Source organism: Aquila chrysaetos (genome assembly GCF_900496995.4).
Source record: "Aquila chrysaetos chrysaetos chromosome W unlocalized genomic scaffold, bAquChr1.4 W_unloc_2, whole genome shotgun sequence".
NCBI lineage: Eukaryota > Metazoa > Chordata > Aves > Accipitriformes > Accipitridae > Aquila > Aquila chrysaetos.
The window spans coordinates 2,238,026-2,265,766 of NW_024470322.1; the positions used below are offsets into that span (position 1 = coordinate 2,238,026).

General features: G+C 43.5%; 1 protein-coding gene across 4 annotated transcripts in view; it reads left to right on the forward strand.

Moving 5' to 3' along the window:
- LOC121232404 (polycomb group RING finger protein 3-like) overlaps positions 1 to 27,741 on the forward strand; it is a 187,373-nt gene that overhangs the window by 144,185 nt on the left and 15,447 nt on the right. For 2 of the 4 annotated variants that reach the window (XM_041121533.1, XM_041121534.1), the window contains 6 exons: positions 7,302 to 7,398; positions 10,011 to 10,066; positions 11,083 to 11,193; positions 11,967 to 12,055; positions 14,287 to 14,424; positions 20,462 to 20,542. In XM_041121533.1, the coding sequence (XP_040977467.1) occupies positions 7,302 to 7,398; positions 10,011 to 10,066; positions 11,083 to 11,193; positions 11,967 to 12,055; positions 14,287 to 14,424; positions 20,462 to 20,542 (572 nt within the window). Of the gene's footprint in view, positions 1 to 7,301; positions 7,399 to 10,010; positions 10,067 to 11,082; positions 11,194 to 11,966; positions 12,056 to 14,286; positions 14,425 to 17,768; positions 17,902 to 20,461; positions 20,543 to 27,741 lie in introns of those variants that run through there. The other 2 variants (XR_005931772.1, XM_041121535.1) reach the window with 2 other exon arrangements.

A 27,741-nucleotide genomic window follows, 5' to 3' on the forward strand; every position in this document is an offset into this window, starting at 1 on the left:
AACTGTTGTGCGTCATGGAGTGTTTTGATGTTCCGACGGATTTTTATCTGGGGGGGGGGGGTTACGTAAGAACTCGTGATCCCCACTCCTAAAAAGCTTACACATGGTCCTCTTTTAACTTTTGTGCTCGCGATCTCGAACCCGTTTGTTTTTAAAGTTTCAGAAACTGTTGATACCAGTTGGTCCACCTGACTTCCTGACGGCGCGGCGATCAAGATATCATCCATGTATTGAATGATAGTTGCGGTTGGGTCACTGCGCCGAACCGGTGCCAACGCCCGATCCACTGTAATCTGGCAGATAGTAGGCGAGTTGATCATTCCTTGAGGCAGCACTTTCCACTGGAAACGTAGGTTGGGGCGTTGGCTGTTTGGGAACACGACAGAAAAAGCAAACCGCTCTTTGTCGTCGTCATGTAGGGGTATCGAAAAGAAACAGTCCTTAATATCAAGGACGGCGCAAGGTTGTCCTTCTGGTATCATAGAGTTCACGGGCAACAGCGTTTGGACGGGACCCATTGGTTGAATCCTCTTATTTACTTCACGCAGGTCGTGGAGGAGGCGAAACCCCTCGCCAGTTCGTTTGGGTATTACAAAAACTGGGGTGTTCCATGGGCCAGTGGAGGGTTCTATATGACCTCGTTGTAGTTCGCGGTCAACTAGCTCGAGAAGGGCATCCATTCGAGGCTTTGACAGGGGCCACTGCTCGACCCACACTGGGTCGGACGATTTCCACGTCAGTCTAATTGGCGGAAGTGGGTGTGCGGCAGTGGCCCTCACGGTAAATTTGTCACCCTGGCTTTTAATAGGGTTAGAGCGTCCCTTCCCAACAGGGGTGGGACTCCTGACATGACATATGGGAAGAAGGTAATGGTTTTCTCCGGTCCTTTTTTCAGTGTGAAGCGTGATTGCTACTAATTGAGCACTCTTTCGAGCTCGGGTTAATCCCCCGACTCCACCCACCATGGGGGCGTCTTCCAGTTTCCAACGCGGGGGCCAGTTTGTCTCAGGAATAACTGTAACATCTGCTCCAGTATCGATCAAAAAGGGGACACTAATGGTGGTGCCATTTAAGGTGTTATAGAGGGAACAGATCCCCCACACCACTGGCGGGCTATCACACTTTACTGCCAGGGCCACCCTGGGGTCTCGCCCCCAAGGGGTGGTCCTTGCTGTCCCTGAGGTAGGGACAGGTTCAGCTGGGTCATCGGTTGAACCATAAAGTTGGTCGCTTCTCGAGGGGGTAGCGGGTTCGGGAGCGTTTCGCCCCATCCGGGGTTGGCATAGTTGGGCCGCCTCATGTCCCAAGTGGGAGAGGGCTGTGCGCGGCCTGGGTACCCTCTCCCCCTCCCGTTTCCCTGAGTTTTAGATCTACATTCCTTCGCAAAATGTCCTTTCTTTCCGCAGGCCCAACACGGTCCTCTGGGTCGGTTCTGGCATGGGGGAAGCGTTGTTAGTGGGTCCCCCAACCGAGGGCAGTTTACCACAACGTGGCCCGCCTGGCCACATTTAAAACATGCCATCACGTTAGCTATTGCGGTACGAACAGCCGCTTGAATCGGGGCTAAATGCTCTTCCTTTGCGACATGCTTAATCATGTCCGCGATGCTTGACCCCGCCGGTAGTGATCGCAGGATTTCCTTGGTTGCCGAATTACACTGCTGACGTAAACATTCTGCTACGACCGGGCCTTTTGCCTCCGCAGGCAGGGCCGAAGAGTCGACCGCTGCTTGGAGATGATCCACAAATTGCGTAAAGCTCTCACTTTCATTTTGCTTTATTGTGGACCATGGCGATGGTTTGGCAATAATTCTAGAGGCCGTGCGAATGGCTTCTCTGGCCGCACGAGTAGTTGCCATGACTTCATGGGCCCGCAGGCCCTGGGCTTGCGCCTGGGGGGTAATCATTGTGGGGTCTGTGCCCATTAACTGTTGCCGGCTGGAGCCATGCAGTGGATGATCCGCTCCAGTTACTTGGGCCAGTTGCCTCGCACAGTTGTCCTCCCATTCTTGTTTAAAAACAATCATCCCTGCCCCGTCAAAGATCAATCTACAAGTTTGTTTTATATCAAACGGGAGCATATCGTCTCCCCCGAAGACACCATCTATGAGGGTGGAGACCATGGCAGAATTAAGCCCTTTATCCGCAATTGCCTTAACAATTGCTTGTATATCCTTAGGGTTTATTGGCGAATGGACCCTCTGTCCCCCTTCTGTCACCCGGACCGGGAACGCTAGCGCGGCCGATGGGGCCCAATCGGCGCACGCAATCTTTATTTTCCTCCAGTCCGTAAGAGGGATTTCTCCTCGTGGTTCCTCTTTAGTTTGGAAGGGGATATTTTGGCTCTTAACTTTGTTCATCTCCGTTTCTTCCTCCTCTAAGTTTGAATCAGTTGCGAGCCACTCGTCCCAGCTAGTGTCTGATCCAGAGTCGGAACTCGACTGACCGGTTACTTCCGGTTTCCAGTACCTTTTTGTCGGGCTTCGGCCCCGCCCGCCTCCCTTGCGGGCGGGCCGTTCCCTCCCTCTTGGCTCGCCCCTCCCTCTTGGTTCACCCCGCCCTCTGCTCGGCGGGGTATTTGCCCTGTGAGGGCATTTTTTCAGATGGCTGCTCTGAGGGCATTTTTTCAGATGGCTGCTCTGATTGGCTTTCCGCCCTTCGCTCGCGCTCCCCTCCCCTTCCCGGTCGCCCCCACCACCCTTCTCCTTCTCGTTCTCCTCCCCTTCCCTTTTGTGTGCGCTTGTTAATGCTAGTGCTTCCTCCCTGTTCCCGCCAAAGGCATCCTCGCCCCGCCCCTTGCCTTTGTGCTCGGCGCCATCTTGGGGCGCGTAAGGCGGTGGTCTGGCCCAGGCTTCCCCAGACTCTGGTTTCTCCGCGGCGTCCCTGGCCTCCTCGGCTAACCCACCCCAGAAGGATTTAGCTCGTTTCTGTCCCTCCGTAAGCGGGTCGGGGTTCGGGGATTGAGGGGGCATGCCACCCTCTCGCTAATGCTTAGGCTCAGCGGACTCAGCATTATCTGGGGGGTGCAGGGTCTGTGTGGCTGCTCCGACTCCCAGTTTCGGGATGATCACCAAACAGTCCTTTGCCGCCCTCCAGGTCTCCTGCTCTTGTATGGCCTTCTGCAGGGCCTGTACGACTTTCCCCCACGACTTAAGGTTTTTCCCACAACCCGAGGACATCGTCTCCTCGGCAAGCGCTTTAGTGCACTTGTCCCACACTTCTGGGTGGAGAATATCCACCGGCTGGTCAATGACCCCAATTCGCAAAAGCCTCGCAACCGCCAGAGCGAAATCTTTGGGTTTACGATCAATACCCCGCCGCGTATGTAATTGTGATACGACCTTCACAAGGGCTTCCATCCTCCTCGTTGGTCCGGGAGCGTCCTCCCCGCCGGGCTGGACCTGCCGCTCCGGCCGCCGTTCACCCGATTCCGGGCGAATTTCCCGGGTTTCGGCACCGCTTGTTGCGTTCGACGGCGCGGCGACGCGGTTCGGGAACGGCGCGGCGGCCGACCCCGGGCCGCTCGGGCCATCGGCTCGCGGACACCAACGGGGTGGACGGCAAATGGCGTTTATTGGGGAGCGACACGGCGTTATATAGCTCGGGTTTACGACATCACTTCCGTCCGCTTGCATCATAAACTAAGCGCTATTGGCTATCGGGAGAGGGGCCCTATCTTTCCGTACAGCGCGATATCTTCCAACCGCCGGACCCTAACTACACCACACCCTCAGTCCTAAGCGCCTGACGAAGAGGAGCTTGAATAACTTTGCTCTGTTTAGCTCTTGTTCTCCCTGGGACAGGACTATTCATGGGCTCTCTTTCATCACTATTTCTGGGAGCAGTTCTAGGTGGGGCCCTTTGAGATCCAATTATCATTTCGGTATCATTCTCTCGTTCTTGCTCATATAACTTTAAACATCTTTGCCCAATACTACATGCAGAAAAACACCTTTTGAGCTTATTATCACCTTTTTTGTTTTTCTCTTTTTCCAAAGATAGCATAAAAGGATTGCTGGGTGGCATATTAATTCCACAGTCCTTTTGCCACTCGGGATGATTCTTTAAGGTAAAGAACAAATCACAATACATAACTTCATCCCATTTCTGCTCACATCTCAAAAATAACATAAGTTGTAACATGGTGTTATAATTTAGTGTCCCATTCACAGGCCACTTTTCCCCTTCATCAAGTTTATACAGAGGCTACCAATGATTACAATATTTAATCAAATCTTCTACTACCTCTAGTAGTTAATTGCTTGGCTATACTTTTGTCTATTGTTTCAATCATAGTGTTAGTATAAGATTTCTAATAATTATTTACCATATCTCACTTTTACAGTCACCTAGCAGCAAACCAGTTTCCACAGCTGGTACAAAGTATTAAAACCATCAAAATATTTAGACATACCATACAGAATGTATGGAAATATGCTATCAATTGATTCAGGGAATAAGGAGATCCCTCCTGTTGAGTCACGAGGTTCAGAGCAGACCCCCTTGCTTTCCAGACTCCTCCTCAGAGAAGGGCCCAGGGGAGACTGAATCCACTCTTAGTCTCAGACTTGGTCAACGGTTTATGTCTTGAAATGGATGAGGTGTAGGGATTGTGGAAAAGGAAAGAGAGAAGAAGACAGAGAGAGAAAAAGGAAGAGAGAAAGATTTCACCGGTCCTGGGTCCAGCGTTGGTCCAGTCAGCCGAGGGGTCCAGTTCTGATGGGCTTGCGCACCCAGGGCTTCAGTTTGTGTCCTTTTATCATCCTTGCCCCTCCTTCGGGCAGGCACCTGAACTCGTCAGGTTAATGAGCAGTTTGTGAGCCTTTGGGCTTGGGGGGTCCTTTGTGGAGTGACTTCTCCTTCCCTGCAGACTTGGCCATTGTTTGATCTTTGTATCAGAAGAGCTTATCAGACCAGGGAGCTGGGCACCCTCCAGCATGCCCTCCCCCTCCTGTTGCTGATGTCTGAGCTGATGGGCTTTTCACCCTGGTTCCTTGCTGTGCAGGGTTTGTCTTTAAGCAGAACTTGTCCCACCACAATGTTTGAGACATTAACTCTTTAAGTCTCTCACAGCACCACCACAGCATTGTCTGCAAACTTTCTGAGGGTATGCTCAATCGCATTATGTTGTTGATGAAGATATTAAATAGTATTGGTCCCAGTACGGACCCTCGAGGGACACCACTCGTTAATGGTTTCCACTTGGACATTGAGCCATTGACTGAAATTCTTTAGATGTGACCATCCAGCCAGTTCCTTATCCACCCAACAGTCCAGCCATCAAACCCATACCTCTCCAGTTTTGAGGCCAGAATGTTGTGGGGGACTGTATCAAAGGCCTTACAGAAGTCCACGTAGATGATATCTGTAGCTCTTCCCTTGTCCACTGATGCAGTCCCTCCATCATAGAAGGTCACCAGATTAGTCAGGCATGATTTGCCCTTGGTGAAGCCATGATGGCTGACTCTAATCACCTCCCTGCCTTCCACATGTTTGACACGCCTTCCAGGAGGATCTGTTTCATGATCTTATGAAGCACAGAGGTGAGGCTGACTAGTCAGTAGTTCCCAGGGTCATTGTTTTTTACCCTTTTTAAAAATGGGTGTGATGTTTCCCTTTTTCCAGTCACTGGGGACTTCGCCTGGCTACCACGTCTTTTGAAATATGATGGAGAGTGGCTTAGCAACTACATCAGCCAGTTCCCTCAGGACCCTGGGGTGCATCTCATCAGGTGCCATGGACTTGTTCCTCAGGTTCCTCAGGTGGTCTCGATCCTGCTCTTCTCCTACTAAGGGAGGGACTTCATTTCCCCAGCCCCTGCCTTGAGGTTCAGGGGTTTTAGAGATGTGGGAAGAGAGATTACCATTGAAAACTGAGGCAAAAAAATTGTTGAGTACCTCAGCCTTCTCCATGTCAGTTATCACTAGTTCCCATGTCTTATTTATCGGGGGGGTGTACATTTTCTTTAATCTTCCTTTTATGGCCAATGTACCTGTAGAAGCCCTTCTTATTATTCTTTGCATCCCTCACCAAATTCAGCTCCAGCTGTGCCTTAGCTTTCCTGTTCCCATCCCTACGCATCCGGGCAGCGTCCCTATGTTCTTCCCAGGATACGTGTCCCTGGTTCAACTGCCTATGCATTTCCTTCTTACACTTTAGTTTGACTAGAAGTTTCTTACTGAGTCATGCCAGTCTCCTGCTTTCCTCGCCCGTTTTCTTACACATGGGAATCGATAGTTCTTGTGCTCTAAGAAAAATGTCCTTAAGGAGCTGCCAGCTCTGTTCAGTTCCTTTGTCCCTGAGGGCATCTACCCAGGGTGTCCCATCCACTAGTTCCTTAAACAACTGAAAGTTTGCTCTCCTAAAATTCAGGGTCCTGACTGTACCTGTACTTCACCTGGCCCATATCCCTCAAGATTGTGAATCCCACCAGGGCATGATCACTGCAGCCCAGGCTGCCACCAGTCTTGACCTCTCTAATTAGTTCATCTGTGTTGGTGAGCAAGAGGTCCAGTAACCCTTCTCCTCTGGTCAGGCTGTCTATTACCTGGGTTAAGAAATTATCCTTGACGCACACCAAGAGTCTACTGGGCTGCTTACACCTTGCTGTGTTGGTTTTCCAGCAGATGTCAGGGTGACTGAAGTCCCCCAGCAGGATCAGGGCCAGTGAGCATGAGGATTCCTGTAGCTGAAGTAAGAATGCTTTGTCCACAGTCTCCCCTTGTTTGGGCAGCCTGTAGTAAACACCAGCCACGATGTTTCCTTTGTTGGCTTGGCCCCTAATTTTAACCCATAAGCTCTCAACCTGTTCTTTGCTACTTTTCAAAGACAGCTCTTAGCAGTCAATCCTTTTTTTTTTCATAGAGGGCAACCCCCCCACCCCTCTTTCCTTGCCTGTTCTTTCTGAACAGTTTACAGCCATCGATTGCAGCACTCCAGTTGTGCGATTCGTCCCAGCACATTTCAGTGACAGTGATTAGATCATAGCTTTCTAGCTGCACAGTGGCTTCCAGCTCCTCCTATCTGTTACCACTCCCAACCGATGCCACGCTCTTGGTTGCTAGCGCTCCCAAGGGGCCAGTTATATGCGGCTTCCCGGGGTTTGAACTGGCCATGGGGCTTGCCAGCACTGCCCAATTCTTGCCCACCCCTCTCGCAAGACCTGTCCCCTGCCGGCTGGTCCCTCCACAGGCACAGCCCAAGGGTGTCAGAAACCCACTCAGATACCCTGGCAACCTCACAAGTTTCTTCAAACTGCATTTTGTTTTATTTCTTTTTAATTATTAATGTTCTTGTTATTAGTTTGTAGAAGCTGCTTGGTGAAATATTTGGAGGAAAACAATACCTGTCCAACATGTCGGATTGTTATACACCAGAGCCATCCATTACAGTATATTGGGTAAGTGTGCAGTATGAAAGGAAAAGCACAACTAGTTACTCTCTGGGCTATACAAACCTCTCAAATACAGCACAGTTTCTCTCTACATTTTTTTATTTGCTTATCAATATTTTAAATATATATAAAGAAGATTGATTAGAAGATAGAAGATTTATATCAAAGAGGTAGGGTATTGAATTTTGCTGTGAATTTGCAATTCTTTTGAAGCAAATCCTTTTCTCTTGAATTGGACAAACACAATAGACTTTATTGTTTAATTACTGAGTGAAGTTTAATGAGATTTAGTCACTTCCTGTTTTGTATGCCTGGATCATAGAGGTTGCACACATGAATTACACTTGTATTAAATCTTCAGAACAATGACTGGCAGTTGGACAGTGGTTTTCAGTGACTGAGAGGGTGTGTTCAAAGACTTTGCAAATACACAGCATTATTGTTGATTTAGCCTTTCAAAGAACTGTTTAGTTCATAGGTGCAGATGAGAAAGTTGGTAGCAGAAAAGTTAGAGTAGTGGCTTCAATGTCTTGAATGGAACAGTGAAAGATTTGTGCCATTCCCATATAGGCCTCCCTTACTGTGTGACCTAAAATGAACTGGGTGTTGTATCATAATTTCCTTCTTTTTCAGTGTATTTTCTGTTTATTTGTACATTACCTTTCTTTTTCTTCAACAGTTTCCTCTCATTTTAAAAATTTCAAAGGTATTAGTCAAATGTTTATACCACCTGACTTGGCCAGATCTGCACTAGAGATTTGTACCACAGCAACTTTCATTGATAGAAATGTATTGAGACAGTGTGTTCACAATAGTTGCTGCATATTGTCTAGACTCTTGTCTACCTTCATGCAAAGTTTGTTTTCGTTTGTGGCACTGCTTCAAATGTGCACATCTCAGTTCTAGTGCAGCTTTTGAAGAAGTAGCTATAGAAAATGAATTTGATTCTTTCTCCACTTTCACTGAGAGTTGTGCATGTCCTATAAAAACTTTCTGAATTGCTTAAAACTGAGTCCCCTTCAGGAGTTTTTCCTATACCTTCCGAGAATGATGTAGAGACTGTGCTAGAGTGTATTTTGAAATATGACAAAACAGTAATGACAAATCCATGCCAGTAGGCAAGAAGAAACAAATGGCACTTAAGACAACATGGTTGTCCTCTGTAAAGCTACAGGAATACATCTGTGTATTGGTTCAGAAGCCTGTTTTCAATGCTAAGAGAGGCCTGGGAACATAGCCTCAAATTGAGCAGTTAGAAGTAGATTTGACAGTTGTTTGTGGACACTGAATGCACAGTATTATGTCTTTTTAAAAATTGATCCCCTTCTTCAGTCTATGTTCTTTGCTCTACTGCTTTAAAAAATGAAGATGCCCTCCTAGAGAAGTATTTTCCTGAGCTAGTTACAAAATACTGCCCCTTAAAGATCGAAACAGATAGCCTTTGTCCAACCTGCTTTTGGAAGTCTGTGGTTTATTCAACAATTAATAGGGAGGAACTTTGTATTATGCCTTAGTTACAAGAATGTGATCTAATTCATCCCCATCCATCTAGGGAATAAGTAAAACAAACACATCTTATGTTTCATCATTAAGAATGCTGTTAAATTCTCACCTCTGCTCTCATGCTGGTGGCTAAAATCATTCATTTGGATTGAAATGTTTTTGGAGATGTTCCTGCAATCTGTAAATGACATTTAAAAATCCTAACCTGAGAGTCAAAGCTGGAGTTTGGTGTTGTAAACTCTTCTGGGGTTAATGCCCTGGTAGCAGCTGAGGCTGACATTTTAGCTTGTATTAGATTTTATTTATAGTTTGGAAGTCAGGGTAATAATGTTCTGGTCCTTTCAGGCAATGACTTGTTTTAGAGTAATCCAGGAAATGGTAGCTTGTAGTTAAACTTTGGTTGAAAACATGAGTGTTTAGAATCTTAACCAGTCCTGCTTCCCCACCATTTCCTTCCATATGTGCTGGATCAGTCTGTCTTTTTTTGTTCCACCCTTTTTAGCTAGATGGGATTCTGAGCTACATGATGTTGCTCTTGGGTGAAATGCTGGATTATAAGAGCAAATGCAATTTTTCTTTCCTTTGTTCTCTTCTTTTTTCCCCCTATAGGCTTTTTTCCTCATGTTTTTTAAAAAGCCCAGTATGGTTAACTAAACAACCTAGCAACGTGAGAGATTAATTAAAAGGGATAAGAAACAGTCTAGTTTCTAGAAACAGAAAAGTTTCTAGTGTCTAGAAACAGAAAATAAAAAAATGCTTTTGTCAAAATTGGCAAGGAATTTTGAGAGTTATGTTACTGATACACATGCAGGTATATGGCATCTCTCACAGGATGCCATCCTTTGCATCATAAAGACCATCCTTCCTAGCATCCTTCCTAGCATTTCTGTTAAACTTTTCTCAGTTCTTGTCTTAGCCTGAACCTTATCTGCATTCCTTTCTTGTTACTGTTATCTCATGTTTGATATTTCAGTTATCCAAGATAAATATTTTTATTTCTTACAAGATTTTAGAGGTTTGTAGAGTCAATTTAATACTGAATCTCTTTAAGAGAAATGTTTTGAATCAAGATGGCTAATTTAAACCTTCATTTTTTCTTTTTTTTTTCCTGCTAGTCATGATAGAACAATGCAAGATATTGTTTATAAACTTGTGCCAGGCCTCCAAGAAGGTAAGTTTTCTGGTATGACCTATTTTTACTGAATATTAGATTTACACATAGTTCCTTTACATTAACAAAAGGAGGAAGTGAGGTAAATGTTCATGAGGGGATGAAAAATGCCATCTTCACTTGTTCCAGTTCTAGCACTACTTTTCCTCTATACTTCAGTGCTTTTTTTTAATTTTAGACTTGTACTAGCAGTGTTACTGAAAAACTTCAGAAATTAAAATGCTGGTGTTATTTCAGGGAAAAGTAACATTATGTAAACCTAAATAGCACTACAACTTTTTCATGTTGGCATTCTATAATTTGCATACATTCTTCTTTAATAAACTGTGTACATATTCATGTCTTTTTTGACAGCTTTGCAGAGTTCTCAGAGGTAGAATACTAATGTAGCATAACTTTTAGTTTCAGTGAATTATTCTTCTCCTAAGATGTACTTAAATCCTTTGCTAGCAGGTACCTTTGCATTTGTGTTCTTATAATCTACTTTGATAATGAATCTGTTGAACTAAAGGAATGCTTTATAGTAATTGTTCAGTATTATTTTTCAGTGGTGTGTTGCTACTTTTATTTAAGTAGAGTATTTCAATCCAATTAAGCTGTCAAGTGAAGACATTATCAGACATTTATAAGCAAGTTTAGGTAAAGAGATTATTTTAAAATTGTTTCTAGGATATTGAAAATCAGAAATACTGATAAAAATTCAAAACCAATATTTTGACAGAAATATTGAAGGGGAAAAAACACAAAGTATGGTATAATATTTAAAATTTATTTTATGTGTAATAACAGAATGGTGTAATAATAGCTCTGCAAATGACTTGGTAGTATTTTGCCTCTCAAGAATAAGATCTGGGGTAACTCGATTATGGCAGCAAGAGTAGAGAAGTAGCAAAAAGTGCTAATACCAATTCCTGCCTGACAAGCTTCTGTTACAGAACAGAGGAGGGGTTTGGAATATCTTGATAAATATTGTGCTAGAACATTATTACATAACTAATATTTACAATTTTAAACAGCGGAAATGAAAAAGCAGAGGGAGTTCTATCACAAACTGGGTATGGAAGTACCAGGGGACATCAAAGGGGAGACATGCTCTGCAAAGCAACATCTAGATTCACATCGCAATGGTAAATGGTCTTACATTTATTCTGTTTTGGGGTGGGGGCACAGACTGCCATTAAGCTGCTGAAAGGATCTGTCAGAGGTAGGTGTCTAGCTAATATTTATTAGCACTCATAATTGTATAATTGTACAAGGCTTGCTTGTGCTTATATATTGGACTATATGCAAGAACTTACCACTTTGAACTCACCATCTAAGTGCAGTATTGTTTTGTATCACACCTGTTTATAGAATGTGTTCTTTTAGCTGGCTGTTATCTGTTCCTGGTGAAGATCTTCAGTAGTATTTATGTGGAACTCTATGATAAGAGAAGGTTACTTTTTATCCCAGTCCTGAATTGCATTAACTTCAGAAACTGCTGATGTTAAGTGTAATTTTGTGATAGAAATGCTGTGGTGGTTATACTTAAAATGTATGTGAGTGTGTGTATTTATCCAAGGGCAAAAGAATTCTCAAATTTGTGACTGTCAGGAGAGCACATCAGTTTTACAGAATAGTGAATGAGCCCTGACAAATTTGTAGCAAGGTGTCTTGAACTGATTTTCTGGGAGGCTTTGGGTTAGTGTCCACATCTCTGCTACCAAGAATAAAGCTGCTTTCCAACTTTTTTCCTGATTAGAAGAGAAGCTGATCATGCTCTGACAAGCCTAATTACTTAAAAAAATAAACCCAAACAAAAAAACCACAGTTTCTCTTATAGTCTTGACTTCGTTTCCGGATTACCTGTTATCTGATATGTCTAATTTAATTATTGTAATGCTCTGCTTTCTTCTGAAAGGTGAAACTAAACCAGATGAAAATTCAAACAAAGAAACTTCTGAAGAAAAACAGGAAGAAGATAATGACTATCATCGAAGTGATGAACAGGTGGGCTTACTTCTGATATAGGGCATTTCTTAGTTTTATTTTGTATTTCCACTTTATCTTTAAATGATTATTTTTCTTTGATAAACTTTTCCCTCTGACAGAGACAAGGTACAGTGTTCTCCCATGCTTTTGTGTGAACTTGAGCTTCATCTTTTTTATTTAGGTAGCTGTGGAGAAATTTGGTTTTGAGAATTTCATTAAGGTTTGATAGTTATAACTATTTCTGAGTTTCCTGAATATTGGCTAAACTCTGTGTTGGCTTTCATCTCAACTAGATTTCAAGTCATTTGGGCCCTTTATCTGAGAGTCTACTTCCATGCCACTCTGGTGCATCAGGACTGAATATGTTTCAATAATTAGAATGAAAAGTCTTTTTTTACTTAGTATTTGTGTCAAGTTTTAAACCTGTTTGACTATGAAACTTCATGTTTCCCTGCTAACTGTGTCTAAAGTAAATTAAATTTGGATTAATTTTCCATTTGATGATAGTGCAATGGTAGTTTTCAGATGGATTGTGCTTTGTACCAGATCATTTAAGTGTACAGGATAAAACTTATCCTAAAGAGCTTAGACTAAATAAAGAAAATAGATGATTGAGAAAAGAAGAGGGAATTGAAGAACAGAGATCAAAAGGCCATTTCTTCCCATATATCTTTTGAACTTCAAAAATTTGTGTCGTGGTTTAACCCCAGCCAGCAACTAAGCACCACATAGCTGCTTGCTCACTCCCCCCCACCCAGTGGGATGGGGGAGAGAATCAGGAAAAAAAAGTAAAATTCGTGGGTTGAGATAAGAACAGTTTAATAGAACAGAAAGGAAGAAACTAATAATGATAATAATAACAATAATAAAATGACAATAATAATAAAAGGATTGGAATAAACAAAACAAGTGATGCACAATGCAATCGCTCACCACTCGCCGACCAATGCCCAGTTAGTTCCCGAGCAGTGATCCCCCCAGGCCAACTCCCCCCAGTTTATATACTAGGCATGACATCACATGGTATGGAATACCCCTTTGGCCAGTTTGGGTCAGCTGCCCTGGCTGTGTCCCCTCCCAACTTCTTGTGCCCCTCCAGCTTTCTTGTTGGCTGGGCATGAGAAGCTGAAAAATCCTTGACTTTAGACTAAACATTACTTAGCAACAACTGAAAACATCAGTGTGTTACCAACATTCTTCTCATACTAAATCCAAAGCATAACACTATAGCAGCTACTAGAAAGAAAATTAACTCTATCCCAGCCGAAACCAGGACAATTTGTTACATCATCTGCATCAGTAAATTTTAAAGTTCAAAATATTATTTTAAAACATGCCTTAAATATTAAACTATGTTACTGGGTTCAGAGGTTAGATTAGAAACAGTCATTAATAAGTGATAATGGTTTTGTCAGGGAGCAGCAAGGGCAGGCTGCTGCTCCATAGGGGCAGGCAAGCCAAGAGCCAAGAGTGACAGCAAGGCAGAGAGGGCACTGACTTCACCAACAAAGGGTGCAGTCCCACAATACCTGAATAAGGAGAGCATAGCAGCTCTGGTGACAGTGACCAGATTCAGCCACAGTCCAGTGATCACCAAGCCAAGTCCATAGTGATGAGACAGGTCCAAGGTCAAGCCAGGAAGTCTAATCTGTGGGTCAGGGTCTAAGCCAGGCATGGGCATGGCTGCAATGTAGCTCATGCAGGGGCACCAACCAAGGGAGGGAGCTTCAGCTTAAATGATGCTGCTAAGTAGAGCAGAGTGAGCTCACACTGAAAATTCTTCAGGCTTTTTCTCAAACAGCTCTTTCTTCACAAAAGTTTCATGGTCATACAGCTGTTTATCAAAATTGGCCCTGAGCTCAGGCAACCAAACCCCAAGGGGGGAGAGGAATGAGCTCAGGGTCCTGACAGGTTTTCATATTAGATATCTCGCTTCGGCCTCGACCTAGGCTTCTTCTGAACTAGTTGTAACCTCTGCAGTTAGAATAAAGCTCTGGAACAAGACAGCCCTAAAATTCTGCCTTGAACTTTTGTCCAGGTCCCTTTTGAGTTGAATGATGCTTAACAGCAAGCTGACAAAATACTAGACAACCTTTTTTTAATGACACTGCATGCATTTTGCTTTAAAGAATACTGGTATTCTACATTTTCACCTTTTTGTTGGACTAATAAATGCTGCATGTGAAATGCATAATGGGAACTGCAGAAAATTGTCAACTAGCCCTGACTGTGTTTGCTTTTTCCTGAAGGTAAGCATCTGCTTGGAATGCAATAGCAGCAAATTACGTGGACTGAAACGAAAGTGGATCCGCTGCTCAGCACAAGCAACAGTCTTGCATCTAAAGAAGTTCATTGCTAAAAAACTTAACCTTTCTTCTTTTAATGAGGTAATGTTTTAATGTTTAAAAATGATTTTGCAAATGAAAGTCTTATGGATTATTTTCAAAACAGTGTCTTTCCTTCTAACCAGATTTTTTTTAAAAATTGAAGCACACACTATTTCCTAATATAAAGGAACAGAAAATGGCTATTTAAGTTGAGGAGCTGAATGCAGACAAATAGGTTTTTCTCCAAATTTACCTCCCGCCCTTTTAATTTAAGGATGCTGGTCATCTTCCCTTTTTTTCTCCCCCTCCAATACAATGGACATGTAGCTCTTACTGGTTCTTGGCTTTATACAGAGTTGGCAGTGCAGCTCAGTGTGTTGTTCCATGACCAGTTTTAAAACATACCAAAAGGCTTGGTTATGTGTTTTCCACCTGTGTTAAAATTGACTCCTGCAAGATGCTTTGTTTGGTGGCCTTAAATGAAGGGATACGCTGTCCTAGCAGAGATTTTTCACTCAGTGCAGAGAATGGATTATAACACTCGGACGCTACTGAAAGACTGATTTAATGGAAAGCAGCACATATACTTTCTTCTGCTTCCCTATTCTGAGTGAAACTCAGCCTTGTGTAGTATCAGCTGGTGCCACCTTCCCTGCAGGGAGTACATAATTGGACTGTTCGTGGGAAGAAATCATGGTGGAGGGTAAGGGAAGAAAGAGGCTTTTCTATCCTCTGCAAGTTCTGTCATTTCAGATTCTAAAACTAGAACACATAATGGCAGGCATGTGAAAACACAGCCTCTGTTCCCTCTTTGTTGGTATTAGTCACAGTCCCCCTCCATCCAGTCTGACGCTCAAACTGCCATCTCTCAATCTTGAAAACTTCCAAGGATGGTGATGCCATGACCTCTTTGGGCAACTTGTTCTGGTGCTTAATTATCCTTAAGGAGATTTTTTTTCTCCTTATATCCATTCAGAACTTCCTCTGTTTCCATTGATGACCACTGTCTCTCATTCTCCCACCATGCACCTCAGTAAATAGCCTAGCTCCATCTTCTCTATAGGCTTCTCTTAAGGAATTGGAAGGCTGTAACTACATCCCCTTTAAGCTTTCTCTTCTCCAAGATAAATAGTCCCAGTTCCCTCAACCTCTCATTATAGGCCTGTGTTCAAGCACCCTGACCATCTTGGTGACCCTCCGCTGAACTTGCTCAAGTTGATCAACTTTTTTCTTCTACTGGAGGGGCCAAAACTGGATGCAGCATTCCAGATGTGGTCTAGTGAGTGCTGAATAAAGGGCAATAATCACTTAGAATCATAGAATCATAAAATGGAAGGTTGGAAGGGACCTTTAAAGATTATCTAGTCCAATCCCCTGCCATGAGCAGGGACATCTTTCACTAGATCAGGTTGCTCAAAGCCCCATCCAACCTGACCTTGAACACTTCCAGGGAGGGGGCATCCACAACTTCTCTGGGCAACCTGTTCCAGTGTCTCACCATCCTCATCATAAAGAATTTCTTCCTTATATCAAATTTAAATCTACTCTCTTTCAGTTTAAAACTGTTGCCTCTTGTCCTGTCACTACAGGCCCTGGTAAAAAGTCTTTCTCCATCTTTCTTATAAGCCCCCTTTATATATTGAAAGGCCGCAATAAGGTCTCCCTGGAGCCTTCTCTTCTCCAGGCTGAACAACCCCAACTCTCTCTGCCTTTCTGCAGAGGAGAGGTGTTCAGTGCTCTGATCATTTTCGTTGCCCTCCTTTGGACCCGCTCTAACAGGTCCATGTCTTTCTTGTGCTGGGGACCCCAGAGCTGGACGCAATACTCCAGGTGGGGTCTCGTGAGAGCAAAGTAGAGGGTGAGAATGACCTCTCTCAACCTGATAGCCACGTTTCTTTTGATGCAGCCCAGGATACGATTGACTTTCTGGGCTGCAAGCACACATTGCCGACTCATGTGCAATTTTTCATCCACCGGTATCCCCAAGTCCTTCTCTGCAGGGCTGCTCTCAATCCATTCGGCCCTCAGTCTGTACTGAAATTAGGGATTGCCCTGACCCAGGCGCAGGACCTTGTACTTGGCCTTCTTGAACTTCTTGAGGTTCTCGTGGGCCCACTTCTCAAGCCTGTCAAGGTCCCTCTGGATGGCATCCCTTCCCTCTAGGGAATTAACTGCACCACTCAGCTTGGTGTTGTCTGCAAACCTGCTGAGGGTTGTCCTGGTTTTGGCTGGGATAGAGTTAATTTTCTTCCTAGTAGCTGCTATAGTGTTATGTCTTGGATTCAGTATGAGAAGAACGTTGGTAACATACTGATGTTTTCAGTTGTTGCTAAGTAATGTTTAGACTAAGTCAAGGATTTTTCAGCTTCTCATGCCCAGCCAGCGAGAAAGCTGGAGGGGAACAAGAAGTTGGGAGGGGACTCAGCCAGGACACCTGACCCAAAGTGGCCAACAGGGTATTCCATACCATGTGACGTCATGCCTAGTATGACTGGGGGGAGTTGGCCTGGGGGGATCTCCACTCGGGAACTAACTGGGCATTGGTCGGCGAGTGGTGAGCAATTGCATTGTGCATCACTTGTTTTGTTTATTCCAATCCTTTTATTATTATTGTCATTTTATTATTGTTATTATTATCATTATTAGTTTCTTCCTTTCTGTTCTATTAAACTGTTCTTATCTCAACCTGCAAGTTTTACCTTTTTTTTTTCCTGATTCTCTCCCCCATCCCACTGGGTGGGGGGGAAGTGAGTTAGCAGCTGTGTGGTGCTTAGTTGCTGGTTGGGATTAAACCACAACAGGGTGCACTCAATCCCACTCTCTGTGTCGTTGATGAAGATATTAAATAGTATTGGTCCCAGTACAGACCCTCAAGAGACACCACTCATTACTGGTTTCCACTTGGACATTGTTCCGATGACTTCCTTCAGTTTACTGGCTGTGCTTCTGTTGATACACCCCAGTATCCTGTTAGGCTTCATCACTGCCAGAGCACACTGCTGACTCATGTTCAACTTGCTTTCAACCAGGACCCCCAGGTCCTTTTCAGCAGAGCTGCTACCCAGCTTGTAACGTCTCATGACTTTGCCATTATTATTGAATTTCATGAGATTCTTGTCAGCCTATCCTTCTAGCCTGTCTAGGTCCCTCTGAATGGCAGCCCTGTCCTCAAGTGTGTCAGCTGCACTCCCCCAGTTTGGTGTCATCCACAAGCTTGATCAGGTGGATTCTGTCTCTTCTTCCAGGTCAGTGATAAAGACATTCAACAGCACAGGTCCCAGGATAGACCCCTGCAATACTCCGCATGTCACTGGCCTCTGTGTAGAGTACAACCCATTAACCACTAACCTCCGAGCCTAACAATCCACCTGGGTTTTCACCCATCAGGTAGTCCACCCATCCAGATCATAATGTCCCAATTTGGATACAAGGATGCTGTGCAAGATGGTGCTGAAAGCCTTGCTTAAGTCAAGGTTGACAACATCCACTGTCTCTCCTCATCATGGATCTAGTCATTTAATTAAAGGCGGCAATCAGGTTGGTCAAGCGTGATTTTTTTCCCTTGGTGATTGGGAATAGTCAGCATGGATTTACCTTTGCCTTTATGTGCCCAGAAATGGCTTCCAAGAGGACTCACTTCACAACTTTCCCAGGGATCACCAAAGTGAGGCTGACTGGCCTCTAGTTCCCTAGATAGTCCTTCTTGCCCTTTTTGAAGATGGGTACAACATTTCTCCAGTCATTGGGAACCATCAGGTTCCCTGATCTCTGTGACCTTTCAGTGATGCTAGTGTGGCCTCGCAATGACATCGGCGAACTCTTGTGGCATCCTTGGATGCATCCCATCTGGTTCCATGGACTAGTATGGGTTGAGATTTCTCAATAGATCCCTGACTCGATCCTCTGCTACTGGCAGTTCGTCTCTTCCTTGAACCCTGTCTCTAGGCACAAAAAGGCCTGGGAGACCTTGTTGGTGAAAACCAAGGCAAAGAAAGCACCAAGTACCTCAACCTTATCTGCAGACACTGTCACTAAATTGTCCACCCCATGCAGCAGTGGGCTCACATTTTCCTTGTTTATTCTTTTATTGATAATGTAGCAGTAGAAGTTCTTCTTGTTGCCCTTGATGTCCCTTGCCAGTTTCAGCTCCAGCTGAGCTTTGGCTTTCCCCAAACCATCCCTGTATACCCGGGCAATGTTTCTATATTCCTCCTTTGTAGCCTGTCCTCACTTCCACCTCCTGTATATGTCCTTTTTCTCATGAGCTCCCTGTTTAGCCAAGCTGGTCTCCTGATACATCTACTCATTTTTCTGAGTATTGGGATGGACTGTTCTTGTGCTTGGAGGATGTTGTCCTTAAAGACTTGTCATCTCTTGAGCTCCTTTTCCCTTCAGAGCTGCCTCTCATAGGATCTTACTTACCACCTTCCTGAAAAAGCAAATTTCTGCTCTACTGAAGCCCAGGATCTGTACTCTACTACTTGATTTCCTCGCTCCCTTCAGGATCTTGAACTTCACTATTTCATGGTTGTCGTGGTTTAACCCCAGCCAGCAACTAAGCACCATGCAGCTGCTCACTCACTTCCCCCCCCCACCCAGTGGGATGGGGGAGAAAATCGGGAAAAAGAAGCAAAACCTGCGGGTTGAGATAAGAACGGTTTAATAGAACAGAAAAGAAGAAACTAATAATGATAACGATAACACTAATAAAATGACAACAGCAATAATGAAAGGATTGGAATGTACAAATGATGCGCAGTGCAATTGCTCACCACCCGCCGACCGACATCCCGCTAGTCCCCAAGCGGCAATCCCCCCCCCCCCACCCCCCCAGTTCCTATACTAGATGTGGTGTCACATGGTATGGAATACCCTGTTGGCCACTTTGGGTCAGCTGCCCTGGCTGTGTCCTGTGCCAACTTCTTGTGCCCCTCCAGCTTTCTCGCTGGCTGGGCATGAGAAGCTGAAAAATCCTTGACTTGAGACTAAACACTACTTAGCAACAACTGAAAACATCAGTGTTATCAACATTCTTCTCATACTGAACTCAAAACATAGCACCGTACCAGCTACTAGGAAGACAGTTAACTCTATCCCAGCTGAAACCAGGACAATGGTTGCTACAACCAAGGCTGCCATTGATTATCATGTCCCCAGAAAGTTCTTCCTTTTTGATGAGTAGTAGATCCAGCTGTATGTCACCTATGTTTGGCCCATCTAGCATCTGTGTAAAAATTCCTAACACCTTTCAGAAACCTGGATTGCTTTCTTACTAATTACACCTTTTGCTTTTGTGTTTAAATTCACTATTCCACTGCAGCAATCTTTGGTTTTACAACCTACTTGGCTCTTATTGAAACGTAAGAATGTTCATTCAACAGTACTTGTTTCACAAGTCCTCCCTCTCCCTTTAAGGGCACGTGGCATTTTTGTGGAAACAGTGTATTGGTATGTCCAGTGAAAAATATGTTTTGAGGAGAAAGGCCCTAAGGATGTGAACACTTGGTTGAATGCTATAGACAAATCCTGATTTGAGTTATTGTCTGTCAGCTGAGCCATTGTAGTGGACTGCATACACATTCTTGGCTTTCTCAGGTTGTGGTAAAGTACCATTAGCATATGTCACTTTCATGGTGACTTACCCTTTCAGTACATGTCACCTTGCAGTCAAATAGGTTAAGATCATGTGCATGATCATCTACTGCAATTCAGCTGATGGCTGATCACATGATCTCACATTGGCTTATGAGTCCATACCCTTGCTGTTTCCAATATCAAGATCTTTCAAAGTTGACATAGAAAAGTAAAAACAAATATAAAGTGTCTGCAAAAAAAAGCCCTAAATGCTGATGTATAAAGCCCTAAATGCTGATGTATAAGCAGGGGGTAGCCTTTTAAAAATGTATTTTCAAAGTAGAAAGTTACTTGCTGGGTATTGTGTAAAGAATTTTCATAGCATGTCAAAGGACAAAGTTGTCTTTATATGAGAATTGAGTTCTGTTTCTTTGATCTTTTTATTGGGCCTTATCTGAAGTGTATTGTTTCAAAGCCACATTCTGTGTCTCAGTGAATTAATTATTTCTTCTTTTTACATCAGCTGGATATATTATGCAATGAAGAGATTCTTGGCAAGGACCACACACTCAAGTTTGTAGTTGTTACTAGATGGAGATTTAAGGTATGACACAACTGCTTTTTCATCAAAATTTTCATGTTCCATGTAAATCATTAGCTGACTAAAGAACAAAGTCCATAAAGCATACATCATGCAGGTCTATACTGCAATAACTTCAAAATGGTTAAAATATATATTTTTAAATGTCTAATAAAATATCTTTAAAAATAGATATTTTTCTTAATTCAAAAGAGAAAAATGGGGGAAAATGTAAAATATGCTAATAAGGAAAAGGGGAAGTTGATGGCAGATATCAATTTGGTAGTAATTAAAAATGTATAAGGTAAAGGAGGCTGAAGCCATTGAGAGGGACATTTTTCTCAGCCATGTCAGTCAGATACAACTAATATTACTCTGTGTAGATTGTGAAACTGATTACAATGCAGAAGAGACCAATATTCAATACATTTGTATTCTGTAGTTTGGAAGAGAGAGGCTGAATGTACTCATTAAAGGAGGTGAATGAATTGACTTTGCTCCCCACTTCAGTTCAAGAGACTTATAGCAATATTTAGTAGGCATAAAAAGGCTGGGGAAAGCAGCTGAGTGGGTCTCTGGGTTACTGATGTTAGTTTCTTTAAACAAAACCGAAACCCCACACAACAAAACTTAGAGCTGAACAGTAAATGATGGGGGATTCATATAGAGCATAAATTATTACTGGTTATTTATGGCCACCCAAATAAAATGGCTGTAAGTATCATGAAATGTCAAGTTGAACATCTAGGATACAAGTCACATCCAGAGAATCAGGGTATGTGCAGTTTGGGAGCGACAACTTTGAAGAGGGGTTAGTGTTCATAATGGACATGCAACACAACACAAGCTCCCAGGATAATACTGTGGTAGAAAGATGTAATACCTTTGAATGCATAAATAGAAGGGATGAATGAGAATAGGTATGCAATTTTTATCTGTCTATGAAGAAATAATTAATTTCAGATTGGGAAATAGAAGGTAGGAGATTGTGGTCAGTTATGACACATTCATGAATGACCTGGAAAAGAGGTTAAGTACTGAGGTGACACTGGCACCAATAAAGTTATTCAAGACAGTAAAGATAAATGTTGGTGATGAAAGGTTGCAGGAGGCCTTTACAGTACTGGATGACTGGGTGATAAAATGGCACCTAAAGTTCAATATGGTTAAATGTAGAGATGCATGCTGGGGAAAACATGTATCTGAACTTTATATATAAAAATGGTGGGCTCTGAGTTGTCTGCCATCAAACAGTAATCAGGTTTTGGGGTTAGACATAAAGATATCAGCTCAGTAATGGTCCAAGAAAAACCCAAATGAAATGCTAGAAATTATTAGGAAAAGAATAGAGAGCTAAACAAGAGCACTGCTGTGCCTCTGTATAAATCCACTATTTACCTGTATCATGAAGATTTGTAGAGCCATGAGTGGCATGGTGTCGTGATTTCAGCCCAGCCGGTAACAAAGGACCACGCAGCCGCTCGCTCACTCCTCCCGCCCCCCTCCGGTGGGATAGGGAGGAGAATCGGAGGAGAGAAAAGGAAAAAAAAAAACCGGAACCTCGAGGGTTGAGATAAGGGCAGTTTACTGGGACAACACAAAAAAAGTTACAACAACGGTACTAATGAAAGAGTATACAAAAAGAGTGATGCACAGTGCAACTGCTCACCACCCGGGACCCGACGCTCCGCCACTTCCCCCACCGAAAGTCGAGAGACCCCTCCCCCCAGCCCGCTCCCCATTTATATACTGAGCATGATGTCACATGGTATGGAATAGCTTCAGGTCAGCTGCCCCGGCTATGCCCCCCCCACCTCCCAGGTTCCTGTAAAAATTAACTCTATCCCAGCTGAACCCAGGACACATGGAAAAGGCAGTAACTGTAAACTGTCTTATTCGGTGAAAGAGATGAAGGGTATCAAGTGAAACTCGTAAGTATGAGGTTTAGAATGAACAAAAGGAAGTGATTTTGTTGTAAATTCCATTTACCCTGATAAGGGATTGAGTTGGGGGAGACGCAGAACACAACCAATATTCATTAATAACTGTTTTTATAAATCATAGAATCATAGAATACCAGGTTGGAAGGGACCTCAAGGATCATCTGGTCCAGCTTTTCTTGGCAAAAGCACAATCTAGTCAAGATGGCCCTGCACCCTGTCCAGCCGAATCTTAAGTGTGTCCAATGTTGGGGAATCCACCACTTCCCTGGGGAGATTATTCCAATGGCTGATTGTTCTCATTGTGAAAAATTTTCCTCTTGTGTCCAATCGGAATCTCCCCAGGAGTAACTTGTACCTATTACCCCTCATCTGTTCCATGTGACTCCTTGTAAAAAGGAAGTCTCCATCTTCTTTGTAGCCACCCTTTAAATACTGGAACATGGTGATAAGGTCTCCCTTAAGCCTTCTTTTCTCAAGGCTGAACAAACCCAGTTCTCTCAGCCTTTCCTCATATGGCAGGCTTCCCAGTCCTTTGATCATCTTTGTGGCCTTTCTCTGGACCCTCTCCAGCCTGTCCACATCTTTTTTGTATAGCGGGGACCAAAACTGAACACAGTATTCCAGGTGTGGCCTGACAAGCGCTGAGTAGAGTGGGATAATGACTTCTTTATCTCTGCTGGTGATGCCCTTGTTGATGCAACCCAGCATCCTGTTGGCTTGCTTTGCCACAGCAGCACACTGTTCACTCATATTGAGCTTGTTGTCCACCAGGACCCCCAGGTCCCTTTCTACAGAGCTGCTCCCCAGCCAGGTAGAACCCAGCCTTTGCTGCACTCCTGGATTATGTTTTTGCAGGTGCAAGACCTTACATTTGTCTTTGTTGAACTTCATAAGGTTCTTGTTAGCCCACTCTTCCAGCCTATCCAGGTCTTCCTGCAGGGTGGCTCTCCCTTCCGAAGTGTCCTCTTCCCCACTCAGTTTGGTATCATCGGCAAACTTCATTAGGCTATTATTAATAGCAGATAACTTTATACAGTATATTCATTTATTCCCTTACACACTCATAGTTACCCAGTTGGAGAAACAGCAGGGAGACCAACCCCAGCTGTGTACTCAGAAGCAGAGTGTCATACTGACATGCCAGTGGCTTCTAGGTAGGTGTTCAAATGGTCCTTTATGACACTTCTCTCCCTGTTGATACCTAAGTAATTTAAACTTATGGTATTGTCAATTTTCATTCAGTTTACATAATTGCAGAATGTTTCATTAGCTGTATAATCATTATAAGCATAAACATTTTGATTCTATACTATTTGATGATTTTCACAATTAATAAAACTATCCATTCAAATGTGATTAACCATACAACAGGGTGTCTTAAGAGATATACTAATATTTTCTTAAGCCTTATCCCTTAAAACTTTTTACCTAATATCTCCTCATAACATGTGACAATGATGAAATGTTTCTCGTTCCTCATATAATTGTTTAGTTAACCAATATGTTCTCTTTTATCATGAATAAGATTACATTTACAGTAGATCTTTCCCAATTCTATGAAACATGTACATTTTACAGTATCTTGTTAGGTATCCTAATATAATTGTCACCTAATCTAGCCCCAGTACATGAATAGTGATATTCCTGGTCACTACTGAAAAAGTTAACACACGATTGTAGCAATCAAACTATTTTCATCTAGCTTTCACTATTGATATTAGTGGCTTGATCTGACCCAAAGTTCTCAGCTAGCCTCACCCTGCTTTTGCCCTTTTTATCTTCTTACAGGTTCTCTCATAACTTAGTGATTTTCTCAAATATGTGTCCCAAGATTATGCAGCTGTGTAGCATCAGAGCTGGGCTTTGGATCCTCGGAACACAGGCAACTAAATAGTTGGGGGAGAAGAGAAGGAGAAATAGCAGAGGAGAAATTACACAGAGTTGTTCACATAATCAGTCGTCACATTCATATATAGACTTCTACCATTTTGTTTCTTTTTTTGCTCTTACAGAAATGCTGGGTTTAGTGATTAAGTTCTGATTATTAGATATAAGTAACCTCCAATACCTGGCATAGATAAGTGTCTAACTTTAGTGCTACTTCTATTCTGGTTCAACCATATTTCACTATTCATTATATATTATCCTCTTTCAGACCTTGATATATACACGTATAACTCACAATTCTCTCAGCCTTTAAGTACTGTTAGTATTCCGTTTCCCCTCTGTTTCAAACCTTTCTTTCTCTTTCCTTTCTTCTTTGATACCTCTCCCAAATTCCTTTTATATTTACACATTTGCTTAAAAGAACATTACTGAAATCAACAATTCTGTCACTAAGTCTGGATGCTTCTATTCAAATTGTTTCTTTGAGTATTATCCTGTAAACAAAACTACCAAGTTTGTAAGGTTGTTTTAACTTTTGAGCATGTGGTAGGTTGACCCTGGCTGGGTGCCAGGTGCCCACCAAAGCCACTCTATCACTCCCCCTCCTCAGCTGGACAGGGGAGAGAAAATATAACAAAAGGCTCGTGGGTCAAGATAAGGACAGTTTAATAAAGTGAAAGCAAAGGTTGTGCGCGAAAGCAAAGAAAAACAAATGATGTTATTCTCTACTTCCCATCAGCAGGCGATGTCTGGCCACTTCCTGGGAAGCAGGGCTTCAGTACGTGTAGTGGTTGCTCTGGAAGATGAAAATGCCCCCCTTCCATCTCCTTTTACTTAGCTTTTATATCTGAGCTGACGTCATATGGTATGGAATATGTTTGGTTAGTTTAGGTCAGCTGTCCTGGCTATGTCCCCTCCCAAGATCTTGCCCAGCCCCAGCCTGCCATTGAGGGGGGCAAAAATGTTGGAGAGACAGCCTTGCTGCTGTGCCAGCACTGCTCAGCAGTAGCCAAAACACTGGTGTGTTATCAACACCTTTCTAGCTACCAATGCAGAGCACAGCACTACAAGGGCTGCTATGGGGAGAATTAACTCCATCTCAGCCAGACCCAATACAGAGCATTTTTCCAAAGCTTTAACTGTGATCCCCCAGCCTGGGTGGACCCAAATCCTGAGCTGTAACACTTAAATCTGTTAGAGTTCTAAAAGGAGTCTTAATTCAGTTGTCTTAAACTGTTGTTATTACAGTAAATAGTTAGACCAAGCTAAGCAAGACAAAGACGGGTTAGGTCACAGATTAGCTATCCAGCCATGCAAAATTTTATTGTAAGCATTACTGGCTACTCCAGTTAAACAGACAAAAATAAAGCTGCAAACAAGCAAAATATGACAAATGAGGCCTATATCAAATTTGTGTCCTTGATAGCAACAGCAATGCCATGTTTCCTGGGCTACAAGGTCACTTCTATCCCTCTCCTTTGGTAGTCCATGAATCACAGGTTATTGCTCAATGAGTCCAACAAGGATACTGCAAACTCTCCTATGGCTCAAGACTCCTAATCAGGACTGAGCAGAGACTCTTCTTGGAGGCATTCACTGTCTTCTATCAGGTCTTGCCTCATGATAATCCGTAAAGGTCTGACAGTTCTTCATGACAGTATATAGTCAATACCTGATTTGCTAAATGTCTTTGATTAACACAATTTATAAGAACAAACAAACAAACTATTACTATAGGGTGTAGAGCCAAGTTAAGGATTCCTGCAATTTCAGGAAACCTCTCTGAGTCTGATAGGCACTGATGTGTACCACTCACTATAGCTCAAGTCTACTAACTGCTACTGAATTAAGTTCTTCTGGCAGGCTGCTTATCTTACTCCTTGGTCTTGCCTCAGAGTCTACCTCTCTAGGCAACCTGATCCAGTGCTCAGTCACCATTACAGTAAAAAAGTTTTTTTACATTTAAATGGAATTTCTTGTATTTCAGTTTGTGCCAATTGATCCTTTCACTGGATACCACTGAAAAGAGTCTGGCTCCATCTTCTTTACTGCCCCCCATCAGGTATTTGTACACATTGATAAGATCCCCCCCTGAGCCTTCTATTCTCCAGGTTAACCAATCCCAGCTCTCTCAGCCTCTTCTCAAATGCCAGAGATTCCAATACCTTAATGAACCCTTTATGGACTCTCTCCAGTATGTCCATGTCCTTCTTGTGCTGGGAACACAGGACTCCAGATGTGGTCTCTCACCAGTGCTGAGCAGAGGGCAATAACAACCTCCCTCAACCTGCTGGCAACACTTTTCCTAATTCAGCTCAGGATACTGTTTGCCTTGTTTGCTGCAAGGGTGCATTGCTGGCTCATGTTGAACTTGATGTCCAACAGGACCCCCCAGGTCCTTTTCTGCAAAGCTGCTTTCCAGTCTGTCAGCCCCCAGCCTCTACTGGTGCCTGGGGTTATTCCTGCCCAGGTGCAGGACTTGGCATTTTCCTTTGCTTAAGTTCATGAGGTACCTGTCAGCCCATTTCTGCAGTCTGTCAAAGTCCTTCTAAGTGACAGCAAAACCATCAAGAGTATCAACTACTCCTTCTGGTTTTGTATCATCTGGAAACTTGCTGAGGGTGCACTCTGCCCCATTGCTCAAGTCATTAAGGAAGATGTTAAACAGTATTGGCCCCAGTATAGAAAAAGAATCGTAGAATGGTATGGGTTGGAAGGGACCTTTAAAGATTATCTAGTCCAATCCCCCTGCCATGAGCAGGGACATCTTTCACTAGATCAGGTTGCTCAAAGCCCCATCCAACCTGACCTTGAACACTTCCAGGGAGGGGGCATCCACAACTTCTCTGGGCAACCTGTTCCAGTGTGTCCTAGTTTCAGCTGGGATAGAATTAACTGTCTTCCTAGTAGCTGGTACGGTGCTATGTTTTGAGTTAGGGATGAGAAGAATGTTGATAACACACTGATGTTTTCAGTTGTTGCTAAGTAGTGTTTAGACTAATGTCAAGGATTTTTCAGCTTCTCATGCCCAGCCAGCGAGAAAGCTGGAGGGGCACAAGAAGTTGGCACAGGACACAGCCAGGGCACCTGACCCAAAGTGGCCAACAGGGTATTCCATACCATGTGACGTCCCATCTAGTATAGGAACTGGGAAGTGGGGGCGGGGAATCGCCGGGGGACTAGCGGGGTGTCGATCCGCGGGTGGTGAGCAATTGCACTGCGCATCATTTGTACATTCCAATCCTTTCGTTATTGCTGTTGTCATTTTATTAGTGTTATCGTTATCATTATTAGTTTCTTCTTTTCTGTTCTATTAAACCGTTCTTATCTCAACCCGCGGGTTTTGCTTCTTTTCCCGATTTTCTCCCCCATCCCACTGGGTGGGGGGGAAGT